Genomic DNA, 26,223 nt, shown 5'->3' with positions numbered 1-26,223 from the left:
ATCACAACACCAGATCAGTCCTGGGGGACACTAGACCCCCCCCAGGTCTCCAACAAAAGAGGTCCCATCAAAATCTGATGTGCCATTTCAAAACAACAGTCCACTGAAATTGGTGTATTTCATTGCCATGATCACGGATTTCAAACATTATTTAAAAAAAACCTCCTAGTTATCACAACACCAGACCAGTTCTGGGGGACACTACACCACCCCAGGTCTGCAACAAAACAGGTCCCATCCAAATCTGATGTGGCATTTCAAAATAAAAGTCCACTGAAATTGGTATATTTCACTGTCATGATCACGGATTTCAAAAATTCTTTAAAAAAAATCTCTTAGTTATCACAACACTAGACCAGTTCTGGGGGACACTACACCACCCCAGGTATCCAACAAAAGTGGTCCCACCCAAATCTGATGTCCATCCATCCATCCATCCATTGTCTACCGCTTATCCGAGGTCGGGTCACGGGGGCATTAGCTTTAGCAGGGACGCCCAGACTTCCCTCTCCCCAGCAACTTCATCCAGCTCTTCCTGGGGGGATCTCGATGCGTTCCCAGGCCAGCCGAAGTGAAATACACCAATTTCAGTGGACCTTTATTTTGAAATGCCACATCAGATTTGGATGGGACCTCTTTTGTTGGAGACCTGGGGGGGGGGGGGGGGGGGGGTGTAGTGTCCCCCAGGACTGATCTGGTGTTGTGATAACTAGGAGATTTTTTTTAAAGAATTTTGGAAATCCGTGATCATGGCAGTGAAATACATCAATTTCAAGAGTCTTTTGTTTTGAAATGCCACATCAGATTTGGATGGGACCTCTTTTGTTGCAGACCTGGGGTGGTGTAGTGTCCCCCAGAACTGGACCGGTGTTGCGATATCTCATTAAAAAGATTTAACAGATTTTTTCAGTCTGGGGTAATGAAAGCAACATATGCAGTTTTCAGAGATTTTTATTTTGAAATACAATATCAGATCTTCATCAAACCTCTTTTCGCGGAGTCCTTGGTGGTCTGTCACACAGATCTGGACTTGTCTTGCGATACCAATGGGATTATGTCGGGGTGGCTTTGCCTCAGTAGGTCGAACAGGTTCGAATGCCTGGTCCGACTGTCCGCGTGTGGAAGTGTCCTTGGGCAAGACACTGAACCCTAATTTGCTCCCAGTGGGCCTGGCAGCGCCTCGCATGGCAGCAGTCGCCCATTGGTTGATGAATGTGTGTGTGAACGTGAGGCTTTGTAACGCGCTTCGGGCACCGTGATGATGGAGATAAAGCGCTATATAAGTGGAGCCCATTACCATTTATTTGTCCTAAGATATCAAATAAAGTACATTTTTTAATGTATGTATGTATGTAATGTATTTCAAGATTCAAATGAACCTTGCTGGTTGCATTCCTAAACCGAAGAGCACTGACGTCCGTATTATTGAGGAGCTTTTATTTTGAAGGTGGCTTCGCCGCGAGTTGGCGACCTATTACCGTAATGCCTAGTATGAACAAAATGAGGGGCGGCTGGCTTGACTGCTACTTTTCGAGTGGAGGCTGGCTTGACCGCAGTCACGTTGCGGAGGGGCGGCGCTACTAGTGCACACAGTAGTTTCTGGAAGGAACCTCATGCTCGCAACATGGACAAAGTGAGTCTTCTCCAAACCTTGGATTCATGTGCTTCGGTTGACTTCAGCTTTAAATTCTTTGAATATAATCATCGAGAGGACAGTGTAGATAGGCTCGTCTATTGAGACATTGTCATCGTTCAGCTGAGTTAGCTTGATTGTAAAGGTTAGCGGCAGTGCGCTAGTAACACGCCGGAGATGCTTGGCTGGCTGGCTAGCTAGCATTTGCTGTGGTATTGAAGTCTTCGTGTTATAGCAAGGTTTATGATTTCCCGAACGCGCTAATATAGTTGGCTCAGCTATTAGTTTGCCGTTTGCTGTGAGGGCACAGTGCGGGTCTGCTACGCGGTCCGATGACGAAGTCGAGCAAATGTGTCGAGCCGATGCGCTGCGAGTTGCCCTCAGCCTCGTTATTTCATCGTACAATGAATGTCGTTTGCCTTTTCGATCTGGCGTCCATATGTTTATTGCGAGCGTAAGCACACCGACAGTGAACAAATAAGTTAGCGTACATCGTGATTTTTCAGACTAAAGGACATATTTGTGGGCTTTTGTTCAAATGTTATATCTAAGGTCTGGCATGTCGTCGTATTCATTCTCGTGCACGTGCTGCAGGAGTATTTCGGTTGCTTTGGTTAACAGCCTGTGCTGTGACCGGAAGATCTTTCGAGATGCACACGGTGCTGCTGTCATGACTACACGTTTTTTGTTTGTTTGTTTTTCCGTTGAGCTGCCATTTACCGTTCACAGTGGATAAGCGCACTCGCGAAGCACGCTGTTTTAATGCTCTTGAAAAATATTTTGTACAGGTGTTAAAAAGATCACCAGAGTGTTGGTAAAAAAAAAAAAACCCAGGAATAAGTGGGATCCAGTTTGCACGCCTGAAGAGGGCATTACAGGACATGGTTGCACTTGAGCTGCAGCAGCAAAGCGTGCTTATTTTCTCAATATTCTCAGTATAATCGATGCTGTTGTGAGCCATCTCATGCCTTTCCTTGTATGTATGTATGTATGTCAAGTCCATTTTGTTTTGCATTCCATCGACGCTGTTTGCCCCATCACAGACAGAGCGCAGTAACCTTTGAAAATGAGTCTGTCTTATTTCTATACGCATATTTTCGACCATAGATTGTACTATACTGTATACTACGTGCTTTTCACACAAAGAATAACAGCCGTCACTCATACACTGCTGACAAGTGCGCACAAATTGGAGATGTTCGGTCACTGTGTTGCACCTGTCTGTCTGACAGGAACAGATGCCTGTCGCCTAACGCTTGTCACGGGCAGCTGTGCAAATGTATTATCTAACTTAGATCTATATTGGAAAAAGTCACCATGTGGTTTTTTGTAAAAAAAAAACAAAAACGATTTGATTAGCAGAGTCTATTATTTAGTTTGTTTGTATGTTTTGTGTATTCACCACCTCCCGGTCAACAGGTGTCTGCATTGAAAGACCAAGGCAACAAAGCACTGAGTGCAGGAAATATTGACGAGGCCATACGCTGCTACACTGAAGCCGTGACTCTCGACCCCAAAAACCATGTCCTGTTCAGCAACCGCTCGGCTGCCTACGCCAAAAAAGGCAATTATCAAAAGGCTCTGGAGGATGCTTGTGAGACCATCAAGATAAAACCGGACTGGGGCAAGGTGAGGTGGCTTGTTTAATAGTAAGCCTTTTGACAATAAATCCGCCGCAGTAATCTAAATCGCCGAACGATCTCCGTCGTTATCGACAAGGGTTACTCCCGTAAAGCTGTGGCCCAGGAATTTCTTGGACGACTGGAGCATGCGAAAGCGACGTACCAAGAGGGCATCCGGCAGGAGCCGAACAATCAGCAGCTCAAGGAGGGTTTACAATGCATTGAAGCCCGCCTCGCAGGTAAATCTTTCCATATCCCAACCGTCATGATAAAAGGCTGCCGAATGTCGACACTGCCGGTGCAAGTGCTTACGCTTTTAATTGGATTAAAGAGTATCAAGACACCTGCTAAAGAAAGGAACTGACCTTTCATTTGTTTGAATAAACAAGTGCCGAAAAGGAACCTTACGTTTTATGACTGTCAATAAAGGTGGTGCATTCACTGCAGTTGATGCATGTAGGGCAAAAGTGGGTGAGTACATTTGCCTTGAATTAAATCTAGGAAGTCTCCTGAATTGGATTTCAAATGTCTAAAGGCAATACAAACATATATTTGCTATGACTTGCTTACTATCACTGTTACATATTTGCAATTCAGTACAAAATAGTTGTCTATTAATTGCGGCACGTCGAACTGATGAGGGCCAACACAGCAAGCACACATCATTGGTGACTTGATGACGCGTTGGCTGGCTCGCCATGGCCGCTGTGCAGTTCGGCAAGCTGAGCCCTCCCTATTAAAGAGCGCGATAATCAGCATCCATCTTTGTTTTTGTTGTACTTCAGAGAAATCAATGATGAATCCTTTCGCCATGCCTAACATGTATCAGAAGCTGGAGAATGATCCTCGCACCCGTGAGCTCTTGGCAGATCCGAGCTACAAAGAACTGCTGGAGCAACTCCGGAACAACCCCTCTGCGCTTGGAACGTATGTGCTTTTATTGCGCGTGTCTGTGTGAGAGAGACGTTAAGAACTGTCAGGATAATTTGGATGAAATTGACATTGAACGGAAAAGCAAAGCTCCGACAGAGCAGCCAAAAGAGTGCCGATGCCGAATTTTGAGCGTTACATCTGGTTTGCAGGAAGCTGCAAGATAAACGAGTGATGACCACACTGTCTGTGGTGCTGGGTCTGAACTTGTCCGGACTGGATGAAGAAGACGAGCCCGCTCCGCCTCCTCCTCCTCCTGCTCCTACTACTACTACTACTACTACTACCAAACCTAAAGCGACGCAGCCTCCCGCTCCCACAAGCGAAGACCTTCCTGACAACAAGAGAAATGCAAGTCACCCAATCAGGTTTTTTTGGCCCCGACGAGGATGCAATTCTGAGTGCCACTTCTCTGATTTGCGTGTTTAACAGGCCTTGATAGAAAAGGAACTTGGGAACACTGCCTATAAGAACAAGGACTTTGATACAGCGCTGAAGCATTATGAAGAAGCAATCAAGCATGATCCTAACAACATGACATATATTTCCAATCAAGCTGGTATATACTTTTTTTTGTTGTAATAATCTAAATATGAAATCCAAAATTGCTTTTGACAGGTTTAATGTCTTGAATTCATATTTTTTTTTTGTTTTGTCCTATTTTCCACTCATTTCGAACCGTTAATGTAGAAGTGACATCGGACATAACTTGCGATGTGCCTTCCTTGATCCCTCCTAGCTGTTTACTTCGAGAAGGGAAATTTGGAGAAGTGCAGGGAGCTGTGTGAGAAAGCTATTGACGTTGGCCGAGAGAACCGGGAAGACTACAGACAAATAGCAAAGTGAGTTATGTTTTTTGTTGTTTTTGATGCAACTTACCAAAACTCTTGAATCTTACAAGTCATTTCAGCCTTTTGGAAATAGCGCATGTATTTTTCGGATGGGACGAATTGTGCAGTTAACAATTGATCGAACACAGAAATATCTCCTTAGCATCCATTAAGTTCAAGATGTCAATGAACCATTTCATTTCACTACAACTTGTAGTTTAGGGTGTCTTGATATACTCTACCATAGTCTTTCCATATGCAGAATGTGTGTTCAAGAGCACAGAGTTAGAATCATCTTTGACAAGGCTCGTCCTTCCATTGAGTCCATTGCATTTCAGGTGCTTGTACTGTTGAGATTTTGACTTTTTTTTAAGGGCACTGGCCAGGATTGGCAACTCGTACTTCAAGCAGGAAAAGTACAAAGAAGCGGTTCAGTATTTCAACAAGAGTTTAACAGAGCATCGCACCCCTGATGTCTTGAAAAAGTGTCAACAGGTGCATTTCATTTATTCTAAAGTATTATGTAGCTTACAGTAAATGTTATGTGCACCCTATTTTTCCATCCCTCCACATTTTCAAATGTTCTACAGAATGTTAAAGCTTGAGATGAAGTTGATAGCAGTGGTAAACATGCAAAAACCAAACAAACGACTTCTAACAGCCTCTCATGCATATTTGACCTGATTCTGCAGGCCGAGAAGATCCTGAAAGAATTGGAGAAACAAGCCTACATTAATCCTGATTTAGCGCTGGAGGAGAAGAACAAGGGCAATGAGGCCTTCCAGAAGGGTTTGTGCAAAAGCACACGTTGTTATACTTTTTTCCCCCCCTTTTAACTCTTTTTTTTTTTTTTTGTTGTTGTTTTTTTGCCCCCCCCCCCCCCCCCCCCAACCCGTAGGAGACTATCCTCTAGCTATGAAACATTACAGTGAGGCCATCAAAAGAAATCCAAATGATGCAAAGCTCTTCAGCAACCGAGCTGCCTGCTACACTAAACTGTTGGAGTTTCAACTTGCCCTGAAGGTGCTGTTCAACATTGCTAAACACCAGCACCACTGAGTTTTTAGATCACATCTGAAATGCTTTAAAGCTTCATTGAAGTAACTCTCCTTTTTGTGTGCTCAGGATTGTGAGGAGTGCATCACACTTGAGCCCACATTCAGTGAGTGGGACAATCATTCCGTAGCATTTGTCTCATGCTACGATTGAAGTCGGATTCTTCTTACCCATGTATTTTTAAGTGAAGTGCTAATTGAATTAAATGTGTCCACAGTTAAAGGCTATACACGCAAAGCAGCTGCTTTGGAAGCAATTAAAGATTTTTCCAAAGCCATGGACGTGTACCAGAAGGCTTTGGAGCTTGATTCTTCATCAAAGGTATCTTAGTATGGTTTGACACTATAAGTTTCAGTGGTACTTTTTTTGACAACAAAATGATTCTCATTGCTTTTGGAGATGTGTCATAACAACGTAACGTGAACCAAAAAAAACCACCTGTGTTCGGAATCCGCCACAACTACGGCATAAACGAACAAGTCGAATATACCCTGTCAATGGAAGCCTGAGTTTATTGAAATATGCCGATTGACCACATTCACGTTCACGTCTTCCAAAACAACAAAAACTGCTGCTAAAGTAAATGCAATTCAATGCAATATACATACGGTGTTACATTTGATGTGTTGGAAGATTGAATAAGGAAAACGAGTCACAAGCAGCAGCCAGTGTAGTCATGCCAAATCAAATCAATGTGGGGAAAAGTCAGTCAGTCAGTCAGTTCAGTGAATAGAAAAGAACAAACAAAAGAAGTGATATCAGATTCGTGCCATTTACGATTGTCGTCACGTTGCGATTTCCATTTCAAACAGATTTAGTTCATCTTTCCGGCCTTTTTGCACTGACTTTCCAGACTTTAGGGACCTAACGTGAGAATGCTATGGACTGCACCCTTAAATGTCGCTCTACATCTCTGAGAGTCTGTTCGTATTTGGATTTCTCTCTGCAGTGAACTTACAATTCCAGCTCCTGTTCGACTTGACAGTAATGGAGCACTGAAATTCCCAAATAATTTTCACGCTGATCCGGTTCTGAGCACCAGGGGAAAAAAACAGATGTATTCGTATATGCAGTATGAATGACTTTCATCTTTTGGGTTCTCCACTCACCACTCAGGAAGCCACAGAAGGCTTACAGCGCTGCATGGTCAGTCAGACAATGAGGAACGACAGCCCCGAGGAAGTGAAGCAAAGAGCCATGGCCGATCCCGAGGTGCAGCAGATTATGTCCGATCCCGCCATGCGCATGATCCTCGAGCAAATGCAGAAGGACCCTCAGGCGCTCAGCGAGTAAGTTTCACAACTTCAGTGTCATTTCCTGCATCTGCATTGTGAAAAGTTTCATGGAAAATGTGAGGGGTCTTTCTCCCGTTTCTTTTCTTCAGCCACTTAAAGAATCCGGTCATTGCGAAGAAAATTCAGAAACTCCTGGATGTCGGACTCATAGCCATCCACTGATGTGACACGAGCCGAGATGTGACGAAACGCCTCCAAGTGGAACAAATTGCAAATTCTCACTCCCTAAATCTGACATTGTCTTCAAAATTCTACTCTTTGTGGTATCACTTAAACTGTGTTGTTTTTGAGCATTTTAAGTCCTGACTATTTTCAATCTCAATTCCTTTGCCACTTAGACACCAGATTCAAAAGGATGTGCTTCGAAAATGAAAAGATGAACGGGACATCTTACGACACGCTTGCGTCATCGCCATTACTCGCTGTAAAGCTGAGCACATTTTACTCTTGAAGCAGTGAAACAATACGGGAATTGTCACAATCACACTTGTCACGTCGATCGCAAAGTGGAATTGTTCGTTTTCTCTGAATGGCTTGACTAAACGCGGTGCTTCAAAATTGTGTCAATGTTTTTTTTTTTTTTTGGGGTCATCTCTAACTTAAGCTGGATCCACTGGTCTCTTGCTACACGTTACGTGTATATGTATTACGGGCAACATATCAATTTAGTCTCATTCAAATATCAGATATTCTAAATATTAAAATTCATACAGCAGCATACAGTGGTGTTTTCAAATACTTTTTTAAGGCACCAGTGCGTCACTGACAAATGCCTCCGGCCGGTACTTCTTGCTAGTTTAAATATGTCTTATAGTGCCTTAAACAACAGATGAGTGTGTGGTTATTAGATGGTTTGCCCCTCAAAGGTCCCAACTATTGTAGTGTGGAACATTTGGAGTGTGTTTGTGGACTTGATCCCATCACTTTCTTCAAGTTTGGCACCCAACAGGACAGGAAACTTGTGCCCGCCTACCGTTGTGACATTAAGATAGGAAATAGCGAAATAGCGTGAAGTGTCTTGATGTGATCCACTTCCTGAAAGTCACTACATTGCTAATATGTATGAAATGAACTGTCTGGATGATGACAACTTACTGTAGCATTAGCATATTTGATGACCGCGTGTGTTTCGTCATATAATAAAAAATCCCATGCATTTGAAGGGAAGCTAGAATGTGACCATAGTAAAAGGTCATTTGTAGTTTTGGTCAGAAATGAGATTGATCTGAGCGTGTTTAGACATGCAGCGTACTGTGATGTGATGTGTATTTGAGTTAAATGCGTTACACGACACATGTGAGTGATGGTTTTCACCTTTGTGGGCCACATCATAATTAGGGTTGCCGGTAAAACTACATATTCTGTGTGTATAGGTTATACCCCCAAAATCCTGGCTTGGTATCTAGCTTTGTTTTAAGGTGATAGTTTCACATTGGCTAAAGTAAATGGAACAAAATGCAAAACAAACTGCTTATCGCGTAAATGATGATAGATTTAATGACAGTTTATTTTTTTGCTGGGGCTCAACATTTATGTCGATAACCTTTTGCTAAATTTGATGGTTTAGTCACAGCTACGTTCCCCAAAGGTGTAATGCTTCTCTTTCATAAATGTGAGGATGAAACTGTGTTAAATGTACAAAAGTGAAATTGATCTTGCTTGGCACCGTTAACCTCTGATCCTCGCCCCCGGCTTGAAATATTACAGTGTGTGTGATTAAGCTATATAGTATATGGGCTTCACTTTCTGAATTGAGTGACCAAAAATGATTTTCTTGACATTCAAAATTTGGGGGATTTTGGCAATTGCCACCCCCCCCCCCCCCCCCCCCCCCCCCCCCCATTTCTGACAGATCTGACACTTCCAGCGTGGCCCCGCCCATATTTCGAGCAGTCACGTGACGAGCGTCGCCCAGGTTGTGTGGAAATCTGCATCCTGCTAGTAGCACTTAGCTAGCAGCTGACCAAACATCCAAGTGATGTGTTGATAATATTTTTTTCCAACAAATGGAGGAAACATGAAGGCGGCTGTAGCGGAGGCAGAGAAGAAAAGGCACTCCCCCTCCGGCCTTGCCTTTTTCGCTGAGACTCGAGGAGGTTATTTATCAACAGGACACTAGCCTCGGCTAACGCTCGCTCCAAAGTTTGACGGACAACAAGAGACATTTGTTGTCGACTAGCTCGATTTGGGCTTGTCAATGGATTACTTATGACCGCAATTGATCGCCTGGGAGCGAGTTGTCATACCTTCGCGATAAAGACCGCGAGCCGGCCGAACGTGTTGACGCGACACGATTCGATTCATCTCAAGCGATTGCGCGTGAAGAGACGTTGACAACTCTTTAGCAACTAATGCTAACTTCAGTGAAACAACATAGGTTATTAGCGATGTAAACAGTCACGTCGTTCTCGGAGAAAGTATCGACCGACGCAGTTCAATCATCCGAATGGGAGCGGTTTGACGGCTGCTTTGTTCTTCGTGATCAAAACCTCAAGATGTCAAACGCTAGGATTAACACACGAGCGACGCGTTTGCGCACATCTGTCCGTTCATTTCCACTCGCCACAATGCAGCTGCAATAAATCGTTCCGTGGAGTGGAATATCGCAAATCTCAAACAATTCATCTCAGACGGCTCGCATAGGGAACTCCTCTTGTTGGCGTTATGTCGGGGGACACGTCTGATAGCAGCGATGACTCCGATGCACAAACAAATGAAAGCGCCTGCACCGTCAAGCATCAGATCACCAATGGTAAGGCTTATATCCGTCACTGCGTTGTAAGGGCAGCATCGTTGTGACAATGCATTGTGACTGCGTGCAGTCACTGAAATCAAAAGGCACTTCTTTGTTTAATTTGACCTGATGACCTTCTAATTGGAACCTGACCCTCTTGTTAACACACAAGAACGTTTGTGTTCGTAAAACCACAATGCATTTCTAGTTTGTATTCTCTTCCTATTTTGACCAGCTTTGTGTTTTCTATGTCACAACTTGCACATGCCTGCACATTTGCAAAATGAGGTGTATAGACTAGAAATGTTGACTAGATTTTCTCCCCTTTCCCCCCCCCCCACCAGCTAACCTCACAGGACACACCGAGAAGGTCGGCATGGAAAACTTTGAGCTCCTCAAAGTGCTGGGCACCGGAGGTAAAAGCTAACCCGGTCAAGAACTTGAATCGATAGCACGAGCAGCAAATACATCCTTCGTTTTCAATAACCTGGGATGTTTTGGTCTTTAAACCATAAATGAAAGAAATGGGAAAAATTACATATCTGAAGTTCCCTTATTAAATTAAATGCAATATGATGAAAATACAGTCCGTATTAAAGCTTTTGTTGTTAACGTTGTTAGATTATTGCTGTCTCTGCACATTTAGTAATAGTAATTTAGTAATTTTAGTTTGCTACAAATTTTCCTCTGTTCTTTTTTGATGCATGGCATACTTGTCAACAGTCTGAAATCAATACAGATAGTACCAAAAATATATACTCAACAGTGCTCACTAACACCACAGATCGAAAGATTGTTATTATTATTTTTTTTACAATATTGGAGAGAAATAGACTTTTTGCGTATGAAGAAAAAGTCTTAGAGCTTGAAAAAATGGGAGCAAAAACACAAGGGTTGGGTTTCTATTTTTGTACAATATTTTGGGCTCCATGTCATGTGGCCCATTTTCAGTCGTAGACAAAAACAAGTTGGCACCACCAGACTGTCGTAACATGTCCCTGAAAATGGCAAAATTGAATTCTGTTTGCATCGAGCTTTGCCTGTGTTCAAACCTATTTGGATATGGAACGTGAACATCAAATTATGAAAATGATGTGACTTGCGAAGAAACCATGTCATCGAGGACTACAATAACGTGCAAGAACTCTTGTTTTATCATGACCCCTCACCCAATCCAGTACAATCTTCTGGTGTTCGATTGTCGGATCTTGTTTGAAGTAACAGATTGTTTTGAAATTTGTGTTTATTTCTAGCATATGGAAAAGTGTTTTTAGTGAGGAAGAACAGCGACCACGATGCAGGCCAACTCTATGCAATGAAGGTAAGCCTCCAAGTTCTGGTGTGTTTGGCCTCCCACTCGCTGTGACTTGAAAGAGAAAATGCAGTGGGTATAAAAAGTCTACACACCCCAATGCAAATGTAAGGTTTTGTGTGTGTGCTGAGAACAAGATCAATCATTTCAAAACTTTCCATTATTATTGTGACCTCAAATTTAATAAAAAAATCTTTTTGAGAGGGGTTCGACGTCCCTGTCCATCTGTGAGTGATCAACACGGCCATAGCTTTTTTTTTTTTTTTTTTTTTTTTAATTTTTTTTAGTTATACCTCCTTTGGTTTTGAATCCATTCAAGATGTCATGACTTGTACACAAATTGTAATTGTGTATAATTGTATGACGACAACCCCACAGGTGCTAAAGAAAGCGGCGATCGTTCAAAAGGCTAAGACCACGGAGCATACTCGCACTGAGAGGCAGGTGCTGGAGCACATCCGCCAGTCGCCCTTCTTGGTCACACTTCATTATGCCTTTCAGACTCAGAGCAAGTTGCACCTCATCTTGGGTCAGTGGGGGTCACTCCACCAAATACAGTACACAAATACTTGTGTGATCATTTTGATCTGTGTGTGTGTGTGTGTTTAGACTATGTGAGCGGAGGGGAGATGTTCACTCATTTGTATCAGCAAGATCACTTTTCTGAAGGGGCGGTGCGCATTTATATTGGTGAAATAATTCTTGCTTTGGAGCATCTGCACAAGGTTTGTGTTACTTTTTTTCCTTACCCTTCCAGGTACTAGATTTGCCTGGAGCTGCGCACTTTTTCTGACGTAACCATATTAAGCTCAATGAAAGTGGTTTCTTTGTTTGTAATAATTTGTATTTTCTATTGGTAATTGAATAAATACAATATGTTTTGCTGGCTTACTGTTATAACCATCGATCGATTTGACATGTTCTATTTGTCCAGCTTGGAATTGTGTACCGTGACATTAAATTGGAAAATATTCTTCTGGACAGCGAAGGTCATGTGGTATTGACAGATTTTGGACTCAGCAAAGAATTTGTACAAGAAGAGGTATTGTACAGTAACACAATGTGGATGATATGGGCATCGGTGTTGCAAGTCGCTGTTGATTGCCGTCATATTTGTCTTCCATAAACGTGTTGAAACAGTTTCTTGTTTCATTCCCTTCTCTTACAGAAGGAAAGAACCTACTCTTTCTGTGGTACCATTGAGTACATGGCGCCTGAAATCATCCGGGGGAAAACGGGCCACGGCAAGGTAGATTTTCACCAGTAAATCAAACCTTCAAACAGTAGTATAGTAGTTTGTTGTACACATTTGACCTTTAGCTGTTTCAGTGTCAGTATTTATCAGCTCAGCCTTCCGGTGTGGAGTTTGCATGTTCTCCCGGTGTTGACATGTTTTTTCTCCAGGTACTTCCTCCTACAACCCAAAAACATGCACGTTAAATTCATGGGAGACTCTAACTTGTCCACAGGTGTAAATGTGAGGGAATGACAGGTGCCGATCCAAAAATGTGAATACGGTAGAAAAAGCCATGAATTTCAGTATTTATAAGTTATGTAGATTCATTCAAAATACTTTTCCTGCCTAGTTTTGTATGTTCAAAATCCCTTTCATTGTTTCTTATGTAATATTGTAGCTTCTAGAGAGAATGCATTTGGGCTTTTCATTTGCTGTAAGCTAAAATCATCAAAGTCATACATATTCAAGTGAAAATTATGAAATATTTCACTCCCGAGTGTGTGTCGTGCATCGCTTTCCTATGATTTTTCCCGAACTTGAATGAAGCTTTTGGCACTATTCCAATTCATTGAGATGTACCCGTCGTGTATGCGCGACCCTGATGAGGACAAACCTGCGAAAAAACCGGATGGTTGGATTTTTCTGTACCGTCTTAAATATATTGCGCTTTATAAATTCATATATCTGTCGTAGGTTTCTACTCTTAAGTTCATATGTCAAATTATTATCTGTATAAATTGTTGTTTTGACCTTTTATGCGATGTTGGCAGTCAGTAGATTGGTGGAGCCTTGGAATCCTGATGTTCGAGCTGCTGACAGGAGCATCTCCATTCACTTTGGAGGGAGAGAGGAACTCCCAGAGTGAGGTGTCGAAGTGAGTTCTCCATAAACGCCGATTTTAAAGGCCATATCAAGCGAAAACAAACGGGTCTCGGAAACTTGACACGCCGCAGTCAAAGAAGAATATTGTAAACAACCCTGCAAAATTGGAATGCTGAAAAGAAAATCAGCGAGTATATCAAATGAGGCTCGGTGGAAAATCCAATGTTGCTCGACTGCTGTGGATAGCAGTCTGTACAAAACAATAGTACCTTACGCAATGTAAAGGCTCAGCTTTCAAACTGAATCGTCACTGTGGACTATTAAGTTGTCTACGAATTACAGATCTATCCATGCCCGTGACGTATAGTGACAAGCGGAACAATGAATGAAATGCTCTTCCATTGGATTGCACGAGGTACAATAAACCTGAGTATCCACATGTTACCGTTCATACAACAGAAGAGCTCATGCCACTCATGCCAGAGTAGCATCTGCTCCATTTGCACACCGACTGAGGAGTATCTGCAACATTGTCCCAGATGATCGCGCTACTCGTCACTTTCAAGCGCATCCACTCCTTGAGGTCTCGGCGCCCTTTGCACGACGCTCATTGCACCGGACTATTGCGATATGAGCCATTCGAACTGAGGACTCTGCATCTTTTTGCACAATTGTTGTTTTTTGTCAATGTCTTTCTGTCTCCAAAGTGTTCTCGGTCAATTGACTGTCTGTTGTCGTACTCGAGCGGCTCCGACTACCGGAGACAAATTCCTCGTGTGTTTTGGACATACTTGGCAAATCAAGATGATTCGGATATGGCTCCCTGCGAGTATTAGCTTTGTGTTCAATTCAACGGGCCCACATTTCACACTGAGGAACTTAGTGTTAGTGAATTGAAACAAGATCCTAGTTCTTTGATTGTAACTATTTTTTGCTTATGGTGTGCCGGGAGATTTTTCTCATGTAAAATGGGTAAAGGTTGGGAAACACTGGTTTCCACAAACGTAGTGCTTTGCCGCCATATTGTACTTCACTTGTAACATGTTCCGTCACAATTTTCCTAGACGTATCCTCCGCTGTGATCCGCCATTCCCCTCCGTGATCGGAGCCACCGCTCAGGACCTGCTCCGGAAGCTGTTGGTAAAGGATCCTCACAAGAGGCTCGGTTCCGGACCGCGCGGTGCTGCGGACATCAAGAACCATGCTTTCTTCAAGGTCCTACCTCTCGATTGAGCTCCCGTTTGCTCGGATGACGCCCTTTCTTTTCTTTTGTGCCCAACTCCTGGAATATGCTTTCCCTAATAGGGACTGAACTGGGACGATCTTGCCCAGAAAAAGATCGCAAGCCCGTTCAAGCCTGAGCTGAAGAGTGAACTGGATGTGGGGAACTTTGCGGAGGAGTTCACTGGGATGGATCCAGTCTACTCTCCGGCGAGCACACCCCCAAGCACCGACCGCCTCTTCCAGGTCAGGCCTCGTTTGAGCTGCCCGTCATTAAATAGACCCTATTCGGCAATATGCGCTTACTCGCAGCAGGTTAGGGAGATTCGGCTTTTGTGTGCAATTTCCGGATGAACCGAAAATGCAATGAAATTTGGCACGCACGTGTCCGAGTGTTTTCAGTGCATTTTGCGCCACGCGCTGTTCTCGAACAAGGAGCCGAACTAGTTTTTGTGCGTCGCGTCGTATCAGATGAACACGAATGCTTCTGCTTTTTTTTTTCCCCCGTTGAAGGTTGGCCGACAATGTCACGTTACCCAATATCTCTCGTATCGTCCCAGGGCTACTCCTTCATTGCGCCTTCAATCCTCTTCAATAAAAATGCCGTCATGGGAGACTTTTTGGCATCCCAGGTTCCTGCCGACCGCCCCGGTTCGGCCTCTGTTCAACGCAGTGCAATGTTAGCGGTACGGAACTTAAACCCATTTTAGGAGTTGTCTGTATCAAAGTCATTTACAATATTGTATCATATATGTGACACTATGATTTCTTTCTTTCTTTCTTTCTTTCTTTTTGTTGTTGTTGCAGGAATCACAGTTTTTTCTGAACTACGAGCTGCGTCTCCAGGGGCCGCCCTTAGGCGAGGGCAGTTTTTCTGTGTGCAGGCAATGCACACACAAGCAAAGCGGCCTCGAGTACGCGGTCAAGATCGTCAGCCGCAGGTGAGCTCGAGCCCGCCAACAACTTTTATTACAAGACGCTATTTTGGTTTTGGTATTGATCCCGTGTGATTGATTCTACAAGAACTCCGATATGCCTCCTTCTATGAGAGTTTGTTGCGTTTTAGGAAATGAAGCAAATGTTGTGTCTTTCTTAGAATGGAGGTCAACACCCAGAGGGAGATTGCTGCTTTGAGGCAATGTGAGGCTCACCCAAACATTGTTAAACTGCATGATGTCTATACTGATCAGGTAAAAGGGCAAAGCAAATGTGCAAATTTGCAGTGACCAATGTTTGTCTGCCCCGCTCAGTTCAGTGTTGTACAATGTGCAATTTTTCTCGCAGCTGAACTGAACGGTTCGGCTTCTTGAGAGTGGGCTTATTTTACCCTACAATGAAGAGAATTGTTGCAGTACCGTATATCAAGACTGCACATCTCTTCTGTCAGTATCACACCTACTTAGTTATGGAGCTTCTGCGTGGCGGCGAGCTGCTCGAAAGGATCACGAAGAAGAAACTATTTGGCGAAGCGGAAGCCAGCCAGCTGCTGCAGAGCCTGGTCTCGGCCGTCAGTTTCATGCACGAGGCCGGTGTTGTGCACAGAGACCTGAAACCAGAGGTGGGCCATTGGAAAGCAAACAAAGAGAACATTTGTACCTCCTGGATTTCTTGCAGTATCCGCAAAACCCTTACAACTACAATTCTTCCATCGCATCAAATTAAGATACGATGCAGGGTGTTTCCGCAATTGAACTTTGCAAGGAAGATGAAATTTCGATTTGCCAAACGATGCCGATTTTTTTTTCCCCCCCTTTCAGAATGTGCTGTTTACGGATGAGAGCGAGGACTCTGTTCTCAAAGTCATCGATTTTGGATTCGCCCGTTTGTGTCCCGCAGGCAGCGCCCCGCTGCAAACGCCATGCTTCACTCTGCAGTACGCTGCACCCGAACTTTTTGAGAGTGCAGGATATGACAAAGCCTGTGACCTCTGGAGTCTTGGGGTCATCCTGGTAGTATAACCTCAAACTTGCTGATTCTAAGACACCTGTCGGATGAGGCGAGGCCCTGATCTCCATCTGTGTGCGTGTTATCAGTACACCATGCTGTCAGGCCAGGTGCCGTTCCAGAGCGAGCAGGCGGGGATGACGTCGTCTTACGCTGCCGATATCATGCACAAGATTAAAGAAGGAGATTTCTCCTTGGATGGCGAGCCATGGAAGGGCGTGTCAGAAGACGCGAAAGAACTGGTTAAAGGTATGGAATCAGATTCCGGTAATTGTGCCACTCTTCCCTGTAGGAGCCTGACATCGATTCGATTTTCACAATTAAACCCATTGAGGTTAGTGGCTAAATGAGCTTCTCTACAACTCAAAAGAAGAAGGTTGGCCATTTTTAACTACAATGGACCCACCCGATTCCACACGACGTTGACCTCAAATCGACAACAACTGGAACATGAAAAGATAGGAACCCAGAATCGGAATATCATTTTGTGGCACATTTTATCACTAGCAATTACGTGACGATTAACCGAAGCTAAAGTTATCCGAAACGCTGAGGCGCAAGGGTGATTTCAAATGGAAGGAACACAAGGAAGTTGTATTCCTTGTGTTTTAAGTTTCCATTTTCCTTTCATGTCAACGTGGGCCTTCGAGAGTTTCCCCACAACAGAGAGTTCCCGTCGCAGAAGGGAAACAAACAATGCGAGCGGCCATCCTGACTTATTACCTCAACCTCAACCCTTCAAATCTCTTCCGATTGAAGGACTGTTGACGGTGGATCCCGAGAGGCGACTCAAGCTCTCCGATCTGAAAGAGAACAGCTGGCTGCAGGGCGCGGCATCCATGTCCACTACACCTTTGTGCACTCCCGATGTGCTCGAGTCCAGCGGGCCCACTGTGCGCACCTTCGTCAACGCCACTTACAAGGTAACAAACTGCACGGTTAAGCAAATGTCTGAAAGTGAGGCTAGCGTTATATATGTTACACTTTTTGTGATTTTCCCCCGTGGCTAGGCTTTCAACCGTGGTAAGAGAGAGGGCTTCTTTCTAAAAAGCGTCGACAATGCCCCCCTTGCAAAACGCCGGAAACTGAAAATGACGAGTACAGGCGTAGAGACCCGATGGAGTTCGTCCTCTTCATCCTCCTCCTCCTCCACTTCCTCCTCTGCCTCTGCAAAAGCATCGAAAGCGCAGCCAAAGCAAAGTGTGAGCCCAAAGCAGAGTTAGCCTTAGTTGAGCAAACAGAACAAGAATAGGATGCTCAGACAAGTAAAAAAAAAAAATGTACAGATGAAACCAAGTGTTGGTTTTCAACATAAAGTTGCATTCCCCTTTATTACAATGTGACTGAGGAGAAAACCTTGATCATCGTGCCACATAAAGCAAGCTGTGGTTGAGGTGTTATTTAAGATCCACACAAATACAGTATGTGGCCTCTGGGAAATGTATGAAATATACAGTACATGCTCTGTATTTTCTCACCATTTGCCAGTAACTTCACACACTCAAATCAGTTTTCAAATGTACGTACTGTATTTTTCGCTGCGGGAAAAACAGTGCCTGGCTTTGTAGGGTTAAAGGGAAAAACGAGCCATTTATGAGCTGAAGCCATAAATATACACAGCAAATACAAATCAGTCAGAATTGAGTACACACGTTTGCACATGGCAGATCAAATTATGCTATTAGCAGTTATTTACATATTTAATAGTTCCATTGTGTCAGGGTTTTTTTTTTTTTTTTTGGTTTGTTTGTTTGTTTGTTTTACAGCTTTCTGAGTGCAAACATTAGGCTACTGCTTTTACAAGTGTGCTTCCCCCCCCCCATCAGGCTGGTCAATAGTCGTTTGCAGTTTTGACTGAGAATGTAATTGATCAAAACGGAGTTTTTGAACTTTTGAGGTTGCATATAGGACAAGTCACACTAAAAAAAAAAAAAAAAAAAAACATTTGAAGATGAGCTGTGTGCTTACAGAGAGGAAGTAATTCTTTGTGAAGTAATTGCAGCTCCAATATTTGACATTACTATCCATTGTTTTGGAGTGTATTGGAATGAAGAGTTTGACTTTCAGTGTTGGCAGCATCCACAAATATCCCAGCGGAAATGACGGCAGTGGTGATTTGCATTATGTACCGGTCAATTTCAAGCGTGCATATCTGTTATTGTACAATTTATCTTGAAATATGGCTTGATCAAAATGGTTTTTGATTTTTTTTTTTTTTTATATAAAGTGTGTGTTACTGCTATTGTCCTGCCCGAGAAGCGCAGCCTCAGTCCAGCCAGTTACAGGGTGGACTTCTTTACCTGGAATGTTTTTACAGCCCTGATTTTAAATGATCGCATTTTTTGAAATGATAATGATGAGACACTTAATTATGACTTTAATTTCGATCTCTGGGGGCCACCCTATGAGCTCTGCTGTATATAATTTGATTTACAGAGACAAATTAGGGATGTAGTAATTGAAACTGTTTTAATGGTATATTTGTGTCCTTCGTGTGTTTTTTTAATGTTTTTCTTTTTTACATATTGCACAGTCATTTTTATCAATAAAATCCATTTCAGCTTTAAAGGTGCTTTCACTGCTATTTATTAAGTGTAATTGTCTTTAATGCTGTGGTAATGGGTGCAGTTAAATAGGCTTTTGTGTACTGTGAATTTCGATTGGTGGGTGTGAGAACATGGCATTGTGAGATCACTTGTATTGTCATCCGTGTACCAAATGAAGCATTATTGTATGATTTTGTCCCTTAAGTTGTTTGCTGCCTTTAAAACAGGTTGTTTTGTTTATGAGCATTTCACTTAAACTGTGCTGACTGGTGTGGACCGTTTTGGAGTAAAGGTTTTTCGGTGTCCTGTTCCACCTTTTTTAAAACATGACTTGTATTACAATTCCATGGAATGTCATTGATGTAACTGGGATTTTCTTCTTTTTTTTGCACCAAGACCATTTGTTTTGCTGCAAAATAAATATTACCATAATTTTGAATAGATGCTTCTTTCTGTGTCTTGTTTGGCTTGAACCTTCGGGTAAGCATTGGATTGGTAGTTTACTACGAGTGCAATACACACAATTGAACTTGACAGCTTTGACCTCTTTTCGGATGGTTCTTTTCCTTTCCGGTTTGAAGGAACTGCCTTAAAATTACACGTAACAACGGTGGGAGGCGTTCAAGAGCAAATCAAATCCGTAGGTACCCCTCCATAACATAAGAGATAATGGAACAATCAATGTTTTTTACTTCAATGTGTACACGCTGTTGCTATTAATAATTACAAGACATGTTGGTAATTATATGACCAGATTGGATTATTTTCTGCAGATGCAGCTCAGATGTCCACGGTCCATATCGGATCGGGCCTTCCTGCATGTGTAGAGGTTGCAGCATCAGTAGGAACGGAGGAAAAACAATTGTATTTAAGTAACTATGAATGAAGGAGGGGGTTTTTTTCTTCCTCTTTTTGTGTCTTTCAGCAGCTGGCTCAATTCTAATGAGGAATCACTGAGGAAGAAAGTGGTCCGAGTGATATTTGAACAGATGGTGATGAACTCATTACTGTACTTAAAGGTTCATTAATGTTCTTTAGTGACTTATCATCATCTTCCGTGTAGTCCTTAGTGCTACGAAAGAGGTACTTGGCTCATAAGTGAATTCTCTTTTCATTCCTTTGTAACTGAGCACAAATTGTGCTCATCAATGGACATTGCCTCACAGTTCTAAGGTGTGAGGTTTAAATCTCGGCTCTAGTATGCATGTTTTGACTTGACACTGTCAGAGAAGGATTCATCGGGGGAAAAACACACACACACAGACAAAAATTCCACTAGAACACGCACTCTCTCTCTCTCTCTCTCTCTGTCGCGCACGCACGCACGCACGCACGCACGGACCTATTGACCCATAGGTCGAGATGAGCGAATGCAAAGGAGGCCGTGGCCTCTGGGGGGCGCCCCAGAAAATCGGCTATAAATTCACATTCAATAAACAGTAATTATAATAAAACGAATTATTACTATTAACTCTTAGTTTAAAGTGAAAATATATCAACTCTAAGGAAATCAAAGTGAATACATTTCAATTAATATAAACAAGAGGATCCGTGTAAAACAGTTTGAAATCGGCGTTCCTGCCCGGAAGATTAAAGCGACGCACCCAGCTAATGTTGCTAGCAAATCGGAAGTAAACAAACTTCGCTAGCAAGTACAGAATGATCCAAAGAGGCTTCGTAAATGTACTTTTGCAAGTGAACACGTTGTCCAGGACTGAATCATGCACACGAGCTCGAACGGTAAGGCTCTGTTTTCAGATTTCGAGACTCGTTTTCATGTTTCCTTGATGTGCTGGCGGAGTCGAGCACGCAACGGGCGTCATCACGTGCAGCGAATTAACTCTCGAGTGTCCTGATTGCTTGCAGTGCATTTCTAAATGTATGACGTCAGTTGCACTTCCAATAATGAGACGAAAATAATTCCAATGATTGAAAAATTCATATGATTGAATCACATTTTCTAAAATAAAAATATTTCATATTAAATGGCAGTAAGAACATGGATATATGTTAATAATTGTATTGTTAGAATGACAGCAAAGGCGTTCAGGGAAGCTGCAGTGAATATAAAAAGTCTACACACCCCTGTTCAAAAGGCAGGTGTTTGGCATATACAAAAATGAGTGAAATCATGTAAAAACCCGTTAAATGGGGGTCATCACACACCTGCCACCAAATAAATGAAAATGTACAATTCTCCCAAGGACTCAAATAAAGGCCCCTCAAATATCAAAACACTTCGAGTGGAATTGATGACACTGACAGAGAGGGTAATCGGCTGCAACAAAAAGGTCCCTTTTTTTTCCCCAGGGTAAAAGGGCAGGTGCTTGAGCACCACCTGGGGTCTGTGTGCACGGTACCCTGTGAGGTAAATGTTATTTTTGTCTGTACGGCCCCTCTTTTTATTTTGACCGTGGTTGTATACTACACACTTATCCCTGTCATTGTCTTTTGGTTGGACCTGCAAGTATCAGCAGCAGCACAAAATGTGACGTTGTAAAACAAGCCAGTGAAATTGATTGGCACGCTTTGCAGCGTGCACGCCGATTGTCGGCTTGCCAGTGGATTCTTCGCTGCGCCTCAGAGGTGAACGACATCTTGTGCGGATTACGCAGGCCGCATAGGCCGCTGTTCGCTTGCTTACGAGCAGCAGCGCCCGCCCGTGTTGAGGGATGAGTGTTCACATGAAGAAGCACTTTTCCTCATAAAACTTTCATAGGCAACACTGGAAACGATTCAAAATCAGAAGAAAAACATTCAAAGGCTTCCTGTCTTAACTGCAAGGTGGCTGCTGGAGCTCTCTGTGAGCTTAGTGACCGCACAAAGTGTCCCTCCCGACTGATGACATTTTCAACGGTGAAATGTTTCTCATTGAGGGCCCTCAACGCTCAAATGGTTCACGGCTTGCGTGCGCTGCCGCTGTCCGTGGCAGCGAGGCCCATAAAGTCCACTCCGCTGGGGGTCAGTAGGCTTCTTGGCGCTGACGTCCCAAAAGCCACACAGAGCAACTGGGAACCGATATAGTGTATAATATGACGTGTCGTGCAGCCTTTCATCAAATTAATTTTTCAGTACATAATTAATAATATATTGAGTGGATAATAAAGCAGTATATTGAGCATGACAAAGACAGATGCGGATGGATCATTTGAGAACAAAGTCAGCAGGATCTTCATGCCATTAAGTTGCTTGCCGGCACCTTTTCAGAGCTCGTGTGCAAAGGAAGGAAACCCGCGATGAGGTCGCAGAACCAATCAAAACATTAACAAGTAGAAATCAATTGTATTTCACAACGTTGTCTTAATATTAACACAGTGGCTATATTTATTTTTATGATAATGATACTATTATTGCAGTGTACTCTATGCTTTCCTGTCAACTTTCTTGCACAGCATCATATCATGAAACAAAAAAAATATCCGTTTAATTACATGGAACTGGTTAACAAGGCGATGTTATTGACAGTCAGCATTTAATTATTTGAGCATATAGTAGGACGCATGCATCCTGCGTGATGAGGTATTGTTCTCTATTTTTTGCATCGTTTGTTTTTGCTATGCTATTTTCTTTTGTGGGTGAGTTGAGATGCAGTATTTTTTGTCTTCATCCATTCATGAACATTTACGGCTTACTGGACAATTTTCTTTTTCTTTTTTTTAGCCTGGTTGACGATCCAAGGAATCAGATTTATGTTTGCTACATTATTATTTAAAATCATTGAAGTGTTTATGATTTCCCCAAAATACGATGTCATATTTCTTCTTCTCTTCCATCTTCCATTTTCTTCTTGTTTGACCTTTACTTATTATCCCCAACATGTGTTTGATGTATTTTACATCCCTTTTGACAGTAATTCTTCCATGATTCCATATGGTAATTTCTAAACGGAATTGACTAATGAGTGTGGCGCCCGAGCGCCCTCAACTTTTGAAACCCAACGTTACAAAGGCATTCATCCCCCGATGGCCGACAATGATGAAAGTTGCCATTAATTAGTATGTTGGGGTTCTTTTGAGGCTATTCGTCTGTACGGGTGGCACGGTCGCAGGGTAAAGACGCCGCTTTCATTGCATGACTTGCTGAGGGCGTCGGTGGATGGAAACCTTGCGCGCGAAGACGAGCGCTGCGTGCTTATGACTCCGTTCGTCATCGACGCCGACCTTTTTCCTTCTCCGACGTAGTGGCAAGTTTTATTTAGTAGCAGCCGACCCGTGCGAATAGATCTTTCCCAAAAGATACTCCTGTGGCACCCAACCGAGCTGCTTTCCCTTTGAATCATGTTGACCTAGGAAATCCCATACAGACATTTCTGACATGGTTTTTGTTGTGGAATATCGTGTGTTTTTGATTGGCCTTTACATCTGCCACACTGCGGCACCGTTCACCTTTCTCCCGCCGGCCCCTCGTGAAAACTAATCGAGCGCCACTTGAGTGGCGTTCGGTCACGTCCCTCCGTGTGCTGCGGCCCTCGGCGGGATTAACCTCGAAAGAGAAGCTCTCCCGTAGAGTAGCAACAAGCGCATCGCATTGAAAAGGATTTCTTTGGTTTTTCTAATAAAAGTTACAAGACATCGCTCTCTGGCACTGTTCGGTGCACATCCTTGCTATCGGATCTCGCAGGGCTGTGAGCAGTTTATTAAAAATGGGAGTCATTCTAAATAAGCCCGTAACTCTCAACCCTTTCAAGAAATCTTAATGGATCTAGCGCATCTCTGACAAGGTTGAATGCTTCAGGAAGCTGCGAGAAGGTTTAACAGACCAGATCGTGGAGAGAGATGAATACTAACCATCGTGCAGCATAGATTATTCCGTAGCAGTGGACGCCAACATGCATTAGTACAGGCGGTACACGCACCGGCATCATCTCTTCATGCTCAAAACATAAATTATGGACGATGTATCGAGATACTTTTGAATAATTTGCCCAATCATATCATTGCCACTGTTCATCCCGAGCGGTTGATGGCCTGCAGGAATATTGTTGCCAGCGTTTCACTGGGAGAAAAATGCTGACGCCCCCAACTGTTGGAGTGCTTCTCGCGAGGTCCCGTCACGAATGTATGAAACGTGCAATGTTCTATCTCGGTTGTCCTGTCACTTCCACTCCACGTGGCTCGTGTGTCCTTTCACCTGAGGATGACTTCAGGCCCGTTAGCTTGGAAAAACTCCAAGCAGTGGAATGAGTGGAAACCGTGCGCTGTGTCACAACATGACGTACTGTGAATAAAAGATGATCTTGGCTTGCCAAGGAGTGCCGCTAAAGTCTTTGAGATGAGCTGCTCGGATGCATCTTTAAATCGACGCGGACACGTTTCCATATGCGTCATTTAATTTAAGTACATTTAATTTAAGGCTAGCTTGCACAGGGCCTACAAACTATGTTGAATTGGACATCAAGAGAAGGGTTCTATTTAGAACGCCGATTCTGAAATATGCTATTGGGGCTGAAGTGAATATGATACTCATTTGTAGTCGTGATGGGCGTAACAATCGACGAGTGGATCATTAAGAAGTTTGTTGTTTGTGTGGACTGGAAGTGCAGTACTTGGCTGCAACCAGCAGAGGCACTGTTGATTCAACCTCAACCGCATGATAGTCTAACGAGCGTCGAAAGAACAACATCGCATTCATAGTCGAAACATCTCAACGACTCCCATAATCGACTGTTGGTTCAAGGCCCGTGCCTAACGTTTGAAATGCAAAGTCTCCTAAAGACTTCGTACGATAGGAATGTAGTGAGCGGTTAACTTTGAATGAAGTTTGTCTTTTCAAGTTGCAGGAAAATGAAGCCCTAGAAACATTCTCTTTTTTTATGTTTTGAATAGGGAGCTTGAATGAATATCGGGATGAGCAGTTTGTTTTGGATTCCAAGAGGCACGAGATGGAATTAAACAGGCAATGTCGGCATACCGGCTTTCCTCCTTGACGCATCAGGGTATTTATTGGCCATGAAGGCGGGGAAGGGCCGGTCTGCCTGCCTTTTAGGACCGAGGGCTTTCAAAAGGACAACCTGTCATTTGTTATTATGTCTCTCCGTGATCTGGGTCAAGCCCTCGAAATGCATGAGTGCGTTTACAGGCACACGCAAGACTGACGCTCGCCACACACAACCGGGGTTTCAGACTCTATTGTGGAGTCGTGCACTGCTCTTATTCAGAGTCTCTAAACTGCTCTTTTAGCTGACGCTAACTAACGTATGCAGCGGCTATCGCGGCGCCGGCAGGGATCGCTCAGGCCTCGCCGCGTATGTGCTGTGAAGACGGCGACGGGCCGAAGGAGACCTGAAATGCATTCTTGCCCTCGTGCAAAACTGCGATGCATTCTAATTGGATGCTTCACATACTGGAGGAGCATTGTGCTTAAGTATGTGTGAATATGTTGATGTGCATGTGTGCATATGCGAAGTAAGGAAAGACACCAAGGCGACTCGTTTCCACTGAGGCAAGAATTGTGTGCTGTGGTCGCTTCATTATTCATTTAGTCACTCTGTGTATTGCTTCACTGTTATTTTCATGTTCCATTTTTTTTTTGCGCACAAATAGCTTTACACTCTTGTGTCCAAGTAAGTATTCCTAAAATGCGCAGGATGATGCAAGCATCAAATAGCAAAGCAACACTTTGTTACATTCAAAGCGAAAACTGAGCTCTCGAGACTCTGTCGAAAAAGTACAGAAATGTAGTCCGTGTTGAGTTGAAGATATTGTAGTTTCTGTTCTTTGAGTCTCATAGACATCATCTCATACTTTCCTCATGTCCCAAAAAGTAAAACAACAAAATGAAAAGTATGTAAATACACAGTAACAATCAAGTAAAGCTAAGCATTTGAATAACACCATTTGACAAGATAAGCATTATTGTGCTTGAATAGCTGGAGTGCATATTACTGAGAGGTGTTGTTATTTTTTGCCCCTTTTGTGCAGCTGGCTAAATCAACAAATGAATGCCTCTGTGCCACCGTATCAATCCAAAAAATCCCCCAAAAACCATTTTTAGCTTTGTCATCGCATCATTTTATATATTGCTCATGTGCCTAATGTTGCG

At 43.2% G+C, this 26,223-nt stretch overlaps 3 protein-coding genes across 7 annotated transcripts in view; all 3 read left to right on the top strand.

Moving 5' to 3' along the window:
- Positions 1–1,488: 1,488 nt before the first annotated feature.
- stip1 (stress-induced phosphoprotein 1) lies at positions 1,489–8,084 on the top strand. Its single transcript, XM_061751208.1, has 14 exons — positions 1,489–1,633; positions 3,053–3,262; positions 3,353–3,494; positions 4,041–4,182; positions 4,338–4,536; positions 4,618–4,744; positions 4,925–5,027; positions 5,390–5,510; positions 5,708–5,804; positions 5,914–6,038; positions 6,141–6,177; positions 6,289–6,392; positions 7,188–7,360; positions 7,456–8,084. Exons 1-14 carry the CDS (start codon positions 1,625–1,627, stop codon positions 7,526–7,528), a joined length of 1,662 nt encoding a protein of 553 aa, XP_061607192.1. The 5' UTR covers positions 1,489–1,624; the 3' UTR covers positions 7,529–8,084.
- Positions 8,085–9,249: 1,165 nt separating this feature from the next.
- rps6ka4 (ribosomal protein S6 kinase, polypeptide 4) lies at positions 9,250–19,621 on the top strand. 3 transcript variants are annotated; one of them, XM_061751205.1, is made up of 18 exons: positions 9,250–10,118; positions 10,445–10,516; positions 11,354–11,421; positions 11,791–11,941; positions 12,022–12,137; positions 12,347–12,454; positions 12,581–12,661; positions 13,420–13,523; positions 14,536–14,686; positions 14,777–14,938; positions 15,253–15,378; positions 15,500–15,633; positions 15,789–15,882; positions 16,080–16,250; positions 16,450–16,641; positions 16,726–16,885; positions 17,396–17,559; positions 17,647–19,621. In XM_061751205.1, the coding sequence occupies exons 1-18, from the start codon at positions 10,031–10,033 to the stop codon at positions 17,857–17,859; spliced, it is 2,355 nt and encodes a 784-aa protein (XP_061607189.1). In that variant the 5' UTR covers positions 9,250–10,030; the 3' UTR covers positions 17,860–19,621. The 3 variants fall into 3 exon arrangements, with proteins under 3 accessions (XP_061607189.1, XP_061607190.1, XP_061607191.1); XM_061751206.1 differs by lacking the exon at positions 12,347–12,454; XM_061751207.1 differs by lacking the exons at positions 9,250–10,118; positions 10,445–10,516 and having other exon boundaries at positions 11,791–11,969.
- Positions 19,622–20,771: 1,150 nt separating this feature from the next.
- The window catches only part of flrt1a (fibronectin leucine rich transmembrane protein 1a), a 53,002-nt gene continuing 47,550 nt past the window's right edge, over positions 20,772–26,223 (top strand). For all 3 annotated transcript variants that reach the window (XR_009785162.1, XM_061751772.1, XM_061751775.1), the window contains exon 1: positions 20,772–20,922. Coding sequence is in view for 1 of the 3 variants with exons in the window: in XM_061751772.1 (XP_061607756.1) it covers positions 20,904–20,922 (19 nt within the window). In the remaining 2 variants the exon portion in view is untranslated. The remainder of the gene's footprint in view (positions 20,923–26,223) is intronic.

The sequence above is a fragment of the Phyllopteryx taeniolatus genome, chromosome 17 (genome assembly GCF_024500385.1).
Source record: "Phyllopteryx taeniolatus isolate TA_2022b chromosome 17, UOR_Ptae_1.2, whole genome shotgun sequence".
Lineage (NCBI taxonomy): Eukaryota > Metazoa > Chordata > Actinopteri > Syngnathiformes > Syngnathidae > Phyllopteryx > Phyllopteryx taeniolatus.
Note: the sequence above shows the minus strand (reverse complement) of the source record. Positions and strands in the feature narration are given on the sequence as shown.